General features: G+C 31.3%; 1 protein-coding gene across 1 annotated transcript; it reads right to left on the bottom strand.

Moving 5' to 3' along the window:
• Positions 1–539: 539 nt before the first annotated feature.
• Positions 540–4,663, bottom strand: LOC100790293 (protein SRG1). The gene is given in 5 exon segments (XM_041017530.1): positions 540–1,136; positions 2,167–2,491; positions 3,762–4,009; positions 4,401–4,574; positions 4,577–4,663. Coding segments are annotated over 5 exon segments (1,101 nt in total). The 3' UTR covers positions 540–869.
• Between the last annotated feature and the right edge of the window lie 6,670 nt (positions 4,664–11,333).

Raw genomic sequence — 11,333 nt, 5'->3', positions numbered from 1 at the left:
TGTTATGGTGGAGTTGGTTTGGCGCGAGGTTGATGTGCGTTGTTGGTTAGTAGTGAGTGACATTGGTTTTGCTTGTGGTTATGGTGGGAATGAGAAGGTGAGGGTCAGTGTGAGAGAGAGCTGCGTGAGAGACTAAAAGAGGGCGAGAGAAAGGCCACAAGAAGGAAAAGGGAGCACTTGCTTTCAAAGAAGTTTTTTCGAAAATCATCATTTAACACTTGCCTTCAAAGACAGCTTATCATTGTTGAGCACTTCCTTTCAATAACATTTTTTCAAAAACCGTCATTGAACACTTGTAATAATTTACAAAAATGCTACCATGTATTGGATGACAACAATTTTGAAAGAATCATCTTTGAATTAGCATCGTTGAAGATCATTTTTGAAGTAGTGATGTCGGAGTGAACCAACGGATATGGAACAGGTTGCTCAATGTAAAAGCTCAACAATTCTATGTACATCTATGATAGAATTTTTTTAGTGAATCATTAACAAAAATTAATTCAATAAAAATATATAATTAACACGCGATGACTCAATCAATGCTCAATATTCAAACATAGAAAAGGACCAATCCACTCGTATGAGACCATTCTATTGAAATTACACAGAAGAATATCAAAACAATTACGGGTTTGTCGTCGTTCATTTTATAAAAGCATATAATAACAATTATTTCCTCGCTTGTAAAATTCCGATTTCCCATCATCTACTGAGCACTTCTTCAGTTCTTTGTATCTTCTTTAATCCAAATCTTGTGACAATTAATTACATATTGTATTTGAAACAAAGTCATTATGTCCTGAAAGATTTACTTGATTATCACGTTTCCATTAACTATACAAATAATTTCAATATTTCCACACAAGCTAGCCTTTGATGTTCTCCTTTTGGATCCTCAAGACATTATTTATGTATGATTTCCCACAATGCTGAGGTGAAAGGTATCCCTTATAGAAATCTGCTACCCCAATTGTTTTGAACAATGCTAGTCTTTCTGGAGTAACAACAGATGGTGTTGGACCTATGCTTGCACTCCATTCTGGGCCACTAAATGTAGCTATGGATAGCCTTTCTTTCTGTGAGTTTACCACTGCTCGATGCTCACTGCTCTTGTATATCCCATTTGTCACTACCTATTAAACCATATATACAGGAAAGATATCATTATATCGAATTGCCAAGTTAATTTTTGTATATAATAATAATAATAATAATAATAATAATAATAGTTCATAAAATTCAATAATATAATAAAAAAAATTATAATATACTAAAGAGAAATTGGACATAAAATTAAGTTGCATGATATTAAAGTTGCCGCTTGAGTTCGTGGAAAACATATGGTAACTACGAGCGGAGTTAAAAAATGAATTGAAGAATAAGTTAGTTGAATAAAGTCGTTAACTTGGACCTACTAGAAGGTTAATTAATTAGTTAAGAATGTAATATACCCAACTTTTCTCCCTACTATACATAAATAATATTAAAACCCTTAATTAAATACATATATCAACTTAAGCTGACAACATTTTTATTGTGAGTGATTATAATTAATTATATTAACCTAGCTTTGGGATTGAAATGAGAAGTCAAAGGCTGGACTGTTCGGTGGTGAATGGTCTCAATGCTTTTCCTGCATAAAATACTATGGCTAGGTAGGTAGTCTCAAGTTTTTTGAATTTTATATTTTTCTTACCACTTGATATATTACTATATATTTATATGCCATGTTATGCTTCCTGAGAGTACCTACATAGCTCTTAAAGGGTAGGTTTCATTGGTTAATTGCACGTGAAAATAGGATATAGGATATACTTCAACAATGTGAAAGATTTACACTGAAATTTATTCAGAAATCACTATATATAGGAATTAAGTCATATATAAGGTGGTATGGTAGTCAGGAGGAGAAGCATAAGGATTAAAGTGATAAAAAAATTGTAAGTTCAAATTCTATCATTAATATAACATATTAATTATTAATATTTATTGTTAAAAACATAAATGATTGTATATAATAAATTTGTTGATTTTAATAATAATGACCTTAAAGATTATATTAAACATGATTTTTAATTAATTAGTTGATAATGCAGAAACTTTTACACTGAAAATGCATACTTTTAAATTTATAATTTTTAATCATAAATTTGAATCACTTACCTCCAAAACATCTCCGAGACTAACGATGAAAGCATTTGGGATGGGTTTAACAGGAACCCAAGTTCCATCTTTCTTTATTTGGAGACCTTCCACTTCATTGCCTTGGAGAAGGATGGTGAGGGAAGATGCATCAGTGTGAGCATTTAGGCCAAGGACATTTTCTGGTTGGGGACATGGAGGATAGTAATTGATCCGTATTGCTTGGCCTGATTCCCCTAATGACTCTTTAATTTCATTTGGTTCTGTACCAAGAGCTTTTCCAATAAGAACATACATGTTGTTGGCAAGGTTCCTCATATCCTTACAATAAACCTCTAAATTTTCCCTGCATAGCGCGACAAACGTTAACTTATTAATTAATGTGAGTTTTGGATACTAACTACACAGAAATATGGCAATATTCTAATCTCATGTGTGAATTGGGTGGAAGAGGCAAGAATTTGTCATTTCAAATGAGCAATCTTTACTTGAAAAATTGAAAAGATAGGATTGATATAAAACAGTTTATTAATTTGAATATATTTTAGCCTCACAACAAATTCGAATTGGAGATAAAAATTGAGATTCACGAACTCCACCTCTTACTACTTTATTATAGTTAGCACTAGTTGAAAAAAAAGTGTAGATTTTTTTTATCAATAAAAAAATGTAGATTAGTTACATTTGCACTTTTCCCACATTATAAGAGAAAGAAATGAGTCAAATCTTTTTCAATAAATTCTACCAAAAGTTATTTGCACAATTAATTTAAATTTTACATTTTAACCCCAAAAGATTTCTAATTTTGAGCTGAAAAAATACAAAGTTATGGGAGGTGTGTGTGTCGGGGGAGGGGCATAAAGTAGTAAAATACAGTTATGGGAAGTTATATTCAATTACTTTCTCTTTATATATATATATATATATATATATTTTTTTTTTTTCTTCTTCTTCATGTCACTTAATAAGAGATAGAAATGAGTCAAATCTTTTTCAATGAATTCTACAAAATGTTATTTTTACAATTAATTTCAATTTTACATTTTATGCCCAAAATCTTTCTAATTTTGAGCTGAAAAGATAGAAAGTTATGGGAGTTGTGTGCGTCAGGTGTAAAGTAAAAAAAATAAAAATAAAGTTATTGGAAATTATATTCATTACTTTCTTTTCATTTTTTTGATATATCTTCTTTTTCATGTCAGTTAATAAGAGATAAAAATAAGTCAAATCTTTTTCAATGGATTCTTCAAAATGTTATTTTTACAAATAATTTAAATTTTATATTTTACCCCCAAAATCTTTCTAATTCTTAGCTGAAAAGATACAAAGTTACGGGCGGTGTGTGTCTCCCGATATATCTTCTTCAATCTTCATGTCACTTAACAAGACATAGAAATGAAATCTAGCTTTTTTTTAATAAATTCAACAAAATGTTATTTTCACAGTTAATTTAAATTTTACATTTTACCTCAAAATTTTTCTAATTTTGAGCTCAAAAGATACAAAATTGAATTAACTAATTTCTTATAATTAATATTAACATTTAGTTTAATCTGTTCTTGGGGGAAAATCGGTTCTAAAGAAAGGAGAAAAAAATACTATGATTTAATGTGCACCTGAAAGGTAGTGGTAAATTAGGAAATAGGTGGGGCTTCCTTGAGTAGGATGGAAGAGTTAAAAGGTAGAAGCCATCTACCCAATCGGATGGCTCCTCTTTAGGCTTGTCAATCATTTGACCAAATCCCTCCATATCTCCAGGTTTCTGCCAAAGCTTTTTCTTCTCTTCCATTGAAAGATTGAAGAGTTCTTGTGCACCTTTCTTTACATCTTCCACCAATTCGATGCTAGTTGCATGATTAATCAGCTGTTATACAAAACCATAATTTTATAGATTAGCGTTGTTTTCTCTCTTTTAATTTGGCGCAATTATACTTCCTTTAATTAGTCATCATTTCGTTTGCATGCCGTTTATATTTAATTATTTTAAGTAAAAAATATTATTTAATTAATATAATTGTTTACAAAACATATATTGCAAATGAAAATGATTAATAATGGCCACGTGAGAATAATTAATAGTAATAAGTATAAAAGTTATTTCACTTCCTGTAAAGAATCATTTCACTTATTATGACAATTAAATGTACTATTATGGTTGCAAAAAGAAAAAGAAGAAAAAAAGACAAGACAAGAAAAATACACATGCCATCAAATAGAAATACAAAAAGCCAGTGAAGGTGTAGATATATACCAACCTGAAAGAAACCCCATTCTTTGCATGCAAGGTCCAGCTTCTCCAGTTCAGGTCCCTTCACTTCTTCAGCCAACAACTTATTTAGGTCAATGAATGGAAGCTGAGGCAAAGAGTCTTTGTTAGATATAATTGGAGGGTCAATATCTGGACGAACATATCTCTCTGGAACTTTGCATTGGTTAGTGCCTCCTTTGCTAGTTCTTTCACCGAATTAGGAATAACAAGATTTGATCCAAGAAGCGTTTCTGTTGTTTCTGGTTCCATAATGCTCAATCAGGTGAATGTTTCCTTCTGTCTCAACTCTGTAATTAAGACAAGAGAATGATGTCAAATATATATATATATATATATATATATATATATATATATATATATATATATATATATATATATATATATATATATATATATATATATATATATATATATGTGTGTGTGTGTGTGTGTGTGTTTTGACATTGATACTGAATACTGAATATTCTAAGACAGATAGTGAATTTTGATTGATTTATTTATTTATTGAAAGGACAGTTGAGGCTTCGCTATCGGATCCGTTGACCCCCAAATTTAACTATATCAATAACAATGGAATTACGGATGGCAAATAAAAGGTTTGACAAAATAAAATTATTATTGTGAATTCCTTTGCAAATGGCTTAGCTGGGGTGGCTTGTTTTCAGGCGCAGCCACGGGTATATATGGGGAAAAACGCATTTTCTTCCTTACACGTAATTTGTGCGTGGTTCCAAGCACATGGGTTGTAATTTATATGATATATTATAGCTTGAAATATTCTAATGGTCTTATTAAGTTGCAATCAATGCTTATAATAAAATCATATTGCACGCAGTCATTAATTTGTCAAGAAGTTAAATTATACAGTAGTATATAATTTATTTGTTCAATTATGATAAGAATTAAGTATTAATTAATACCCTTTAATATTATATATAATATAGAATTTAATTGGATGAAATAATAGTATATTATGTTTTTCTAAATTATTGTTGAATCGTAAATTATAATAGGTTGTAATTTGTCCTCGTTATTTTACTTAATCCTTTGGTCTTTTCATTTTAAAATAGAGACATTTGATCCTCTTATTTTTCAAAATTTTTAATTTTAGTTAAATTCTTAATTTTTCTTATGCTTTATTTCTTTTATTTTGATCCAATTGAATCATAAATCTAATATATTCATTTAATGTATCATTAGAAAATGATCTAATCGATTATAATGTTAAAAATAAAAGAAATAAAACGTAAATAAAATTGAAGATTACATGAAAATTAGTAATCTTTTTTTAAAAGATGGGATCAAATTTGTGAATTTTTTAAACTAGAATAACCAAATATCTCTATTTAAAAATATGAGGATTAAAATCACTAATTTTTTTAAAACAGAGGGACCAAATATCTTTATTTTAAAATGAAAGGACTAAAATTGTGGAATGAGTAAAATAAGAGGACCAAATTTGCATTTAAGCCTAATATATATGGCTATATTATTTTTGATAATAATAACTTTAAAAGTCATTTGTGATTGTCGATATTTTTAATTATCTTTTGTAAATGCTCTAAAAATTTACAAAAAATATATTAGGATTGATGAAGATATAATTAGCATAATTATAATTTATAATAATATTACTATATAAATTATCCAAAAAAATCTTCAAAATGATAAAGTATATCATCATTTAAAATTTAATATAAATTAAAAATTGAAATATGTAGTAGTCACTTGTGTTCATTAATAAAGTGGTTTAAGGTTAGAATCTTTGTCTTGGATATGAAATAAATTATGTTGAGAGATGAATATTTCATATCAATATCATGACCAGGAAAAAATAATATTAGAAAGTGGAAAAGATTACAAATATAAATAAATATAATAAAATAATAAATATTTCACATTATACAAATATTTCCTTTATTTGTAATTTTAAATCTTTTATTATTTTTAAGATTTTCTTCTTATCTTTTACTATCTTTAAGATTTACTTATTTATGTTTTTATTTATAATTGGTTCTATTGTTGAGGATTTTGGCCCAAAAGATGAAAAATAGGAAGGCCAGTCTCCCTCTAACCCTTCTTGATTATTTGATTGTAGAAATCTTGTTGAGGTCGTTAGTGGGATCTCTATTGCATTTCAAATGCGTATGTAAGTCATGGTTTTCTCTCATTTTTAATCCCTAATTCGCTCAATATCAACTTGGCATAGCCGTCGAACCCACGCATTACTTCTTCAAAAATCCTTTAGAGTGTGTTTGGATGAGAAAATTTAAAATTCTGAGAAATTTTAAATTCTAAGAATTTCAAATACTTCAATTGAAATTCTTTTATTTTCAAAATTTTGTGTTTGGATAAAAAAAATTAAAATTGAGAGGAGGAAAGAAAATGAATGCAAAGAGAAGAGAAAATATGGTTGGTGTGCTTCCAAAGAGAAAAATATTAATGCGGTATGGGGAGTCGCAGGGGAATTGGGACACGACAGCATACACCATCATACCCGACTGCGACATTCAATCAACGGTGCAAGGCATGGCCCAGTTCCTCCGCGCTGGTGAGCACCTCCACCGCGTGATAGGCAGTGATGGCTGCTTCCCTGACTGGCGGGTGCAGTTCTACATGTCCCCTACACCTGCACCCGATCGACGTTCTGTGAGCTCAGACGGTGTTTCTTAAAGAAGAGGATCATCGGCGTGAGGGAAGAGTCGCGAGTTCGAGAATGAGATTTCGGAAACTTTCAGGTGGAAGAGAGGATGAAGGTTATAAAGGAAATACATGAACATTTTGAAAGTATCTAGAAGAGAATTTCAATTTCTCACCTTTTAGAAGGAAATTAAAATTCCATATTTTTAGTTTTTTAAAATTCTATTTTAAGATTCCAAAAATTTAAATTCTTCATAAAAAAACATCCAAATAATGAATTTTAGATTAAAGAAATTTAAATTCTCTGATAAATTACTTTCCTCAGTTAGAATTCTCTATCCAAACACACTCTTAGTGATTTTGAAGTTTATTCTCTAGACATAGAAGCACCCCTTAATAGCAATTCCACGAAAGTAGTTTTTAACTTTCCTTTTCCATCACATGTTCATAAACATGAATGCACCATGGTTATTGTGGCTTTCTATAGAGGTTTTATACTATTAGATAATATGTAATGTTATTAAACTCGAGAGTTTACGTAGACTCATGGGAGCTCCATAGACTCAACTCGTGGACTCGACTCGTATATTCGTAAGAGTCTACTTTATATCAAAATAATAATAATAACCTATAAATAACATATTGAATATTCCAAACAACATAATAAGAGAAAAAAGATTATGCATTGACAGTGTAAAACATTTTCCATAGTTATCTAATCACAACCCACGATGTATGGTAAGTTTGTTGACTTTTAAAATAATTATCTTAAAGTAAATCAAACAGTGATTTGTGATTGGATGACAGTGTAAAACTATTTTACACTATTAGTGCATAGGCATTAAACTCACATAATAAAGCAAAATAATAAACTATAAATTCTACAATACTTAAATAATTAAGTCTAGTAATGCATTCCCATTGAAGGTTTGATGTTGTTGGAGAATGAGAGTTTAATATTGTTAGAGGTGAGGGTTCTTTGATTCAGGAATGACACACCAAATGGAGGTATATTGAACTCTAAACACATAGAAAATAACCCAAAACGACCTATATTTTGTTTTTTTTTAACTTGTTGACTTAGTAGTAAACTCGAGAATCTATCGAGTTAGCACTGAGTCTACTAAAAAGAGAGTTTGCACATGAATCAACTCACAGAGGATAAATGGACTCACAAACTTATAAGAGTTAGCAAGTTTACTTGAGAGTTTGATATCCATAGTAATATGTATTGGACATAAATGAATTACCAATGTCGCAAGGCATGAACATCATCTATTTGGCTTTAGGTATGACTCATAAGTGGATGACAACGTGCTAGTGACGATAAAATTTCACCCACAACAGTGGTGCATGGAGTTTCATTGCTTTTCTCTGAGAACAAATTCATGGAGTTGCATTGGTACTATTTTGTATTATCTTATTAGGCATAGACACAAGTTGTTCTTGAATGGGGTCCTTCATCGGTTGGTTGAATCACATATTGATTGTCATTTTATTATTATTTGTGAGGTGAGCAAAAGGTCATTATCATAGATTCCACTACCATATGACCCTGTTATTAGAATGAATTTTGATGTGTTATTTGATGGTCATGAGAGGATGTTTGTGTCTATGTCTCGTTGAGCAAGGTTACAGGTTTTCAATATGGAAAATGAAGGAATACAAAGTGCAATAATCTTGGATCAAGCCATATGTTTTGTCTTTGAATGGTGATCTTGTTCTCCTTATCTTCTTTCCAATATGCTCCACCAAAAATAGCGATATTTTGGGATCAAATGGTAATACATTAGTGAGACTTAATCACAAAGGCAAGTTGCTTAAACATCAGCAACTTGGTGAGCAAGAAATGGTCAAATTTGGGTATTTCACTGTGGTTCATACAGAGAGAGTTTTCTATCACTCCCTCAGAGAATTTGAGAAATCAACTTAATCCTTATTTGATTCATTGTCCTATTTTTTTAATAACCCCTTCATAGTAGTCAAAGTACAAGTTAGAAAATCCTAATTAGAGTTAATACATTCTATTTAACTTTCCTTTTTTTAATCTTTTTCTTCTTAACAATTAAGTTGCTTGATAGAATTTTAAGTGGTTTTCAAGTTTAATGTCTTTATATTTGAATGTGTCTTGTTCCTTGTTTGTTTAATTTGTTTCTCATATTGATGTTGATAAGACTCTTGTCAAATATAACTGCAATAAATGAAGAAATTATAGGAACCTTATCAGAACTTTGCTAATATTTCCATGGCTTAAATATGTTTTTCATACCTGTAATATACCTTTTTTTTCCATATTTTTATCTATTAAATTTTTTCTTTTATTTTGCTACCTAACCTTTATAGATTTTTGCATTTGGTACATGTCGTTAGTCTCCTTTTGTTAAGCGGTGACATAGATGATGGAATACCATGTCATCATTGCCACCTCTCTACCACACCATCCTCTACTTTTCCACGCCACTAATTCCTTTTTAATTATTTAAGAAAACACATCGTTAGTGTAAGCTTGGCCGACACTAATAACAAAGAACTGACACTAATTTGCACCAGTGATGTTCGTGACTTCATGTTCTTCTTCAGACATGATCTGTTTGTTTTTTGGTGACAAAAATGGGTGAATGAGTATGCATTTTAATTGTCTAGAGAAGGGGAACATAACCCATTAATTAATTTTCCAAAATTAGTTTGAATCACTTCAGTATTTTGAGAAAATAAAGAACGAAAATTGTGCTAGTTCATAAACGTGTTTTTTAGCCTCTTCTAGCCATTTTTGAAATGTATGGGAGATTCTATAAGATTAAATATGAAGGTTTACACCTTCTATGCTTAACTTGTGGAAAATTCGTCACTATAATGAGGGTTGTCCAAATAGAGGGAAAGATGACACTTGGAATGGAGCGAAGGAAAATGCATAACCTAATACAGAGGAAGGGGACCCTACTCAACAATCCATTGCTGAAAGACCTCGGACAGTTTTTAAAAAGCCAAGGAGAACTAGGAAACCTGTTGAAAAGGAAAAAGATGTCACAGCTAATGGGCACCAGTGTAACATGGGGAGTAGGTATAATTCCCTACAAGACCATGAGGAAACAACTATTGAGGAAATCAATGAAGGAGAAGAACGAATTAATGATGTGCATTATGCTGAAACCACCAACCAGAATGAGAAGCATATCAATGGTAGGGGCACACATGGAAAAAAGGAGATCCCACTTAGCAGACCAGAAGACAAAGGAGGGTCAGGGGGAAAAGTAATAGGAACAATGAGAAAATCCTGAGGAAAGTGGTTGTGGAAGGCATAATGGTTATTACATTGGGTAATAATGAGAAGCAAAAAATGCCAAAGGAGATAGCCCAACTCGTGAACAATACCAATAAAGAAGTTAATGTGGAGCATAAAGGGAAAGTAATTGATTAGTAGGAGGGAGGAACGCCTATGGAAATTACTCATGAGTTTCCTACTGAGGTTCCTATGCATGAAGCCCAATGTCTTGATGAGAACTCAAAGGTTCCCCAACATGCTCCTAGACCACCAGTTTAGAGACAAGTTGGTGTGGATCATCATAGTCAAGGAGGGATTAATCATCAACTTATCAACAGGGGGATATGATTGGCTCACAGCGTGGAAAAGTTGGGCTAGAGACTCTTTCTTCCAAAGGAAAGGTCCATGGAGGTGTTGCCATGCATTTAGATTAGTCTTATGATGACCAGATCTAATATGAATAATATATGTGTGGAACTACAAAGAGGCTACCAATGTAGCCTTCTTTCACTATTGTAACTAGTATATGGAAGTGCATAACATGGACATTATTGTTATTCTTGAAATGAGACAAAACCCTACAAGGCTAGAAAGAACATTCCAACTTTTAGGTTTTGATGGTTTTGTTTTTATTGAACTTTTTGGTTTTGCTTGTGGCATCATTATGGCTTGGAAAACTGAAAAAGTGGATATTCAAGTCATTCTAAAGAATTTCCAGTTCATGCAACTCTTTATTGATGCCAAGGATGATCATAAATGGATCTTCACTCCAAGTTTTTGGAGGTTGGCTTATGGTAGGATATTTCAATGACATTGTCAATCAACATAAGAAGAAAAAAGCTTGTTGGCCTCAGCCAGGAAGTGTAGAATTTTTCAAGAAAGAATCAACAAAGCTTAATTGTTGGATGTAGGTGCTATGGGTCCCAAGTTTACCTAGAAGGGTCCTCTTTATCATGGCATAGTACAATTTTCACAAGACTTGATAGAGCCTTGTGCAATGACCATTGGAGATCGATG

This window comes from Glycine max, chromosome 7, assembly GCF_000004515.6.
Source record: "Glycine max cultivar Williams 82 chromosome 7, Glycine_max_v4.0, whole genome shotgun sequence".
Lineage (NCBI taxonomy): Eukaryota > Viridiplantae > Streptophyta > Magnoliopsida > Fabales > Fabaceae > Glycine > Glycine max.
Note: the sequence above shows the minus strand (reverse complement) of the source record. Positions and strands in the feature narration are given on the sequence as shown.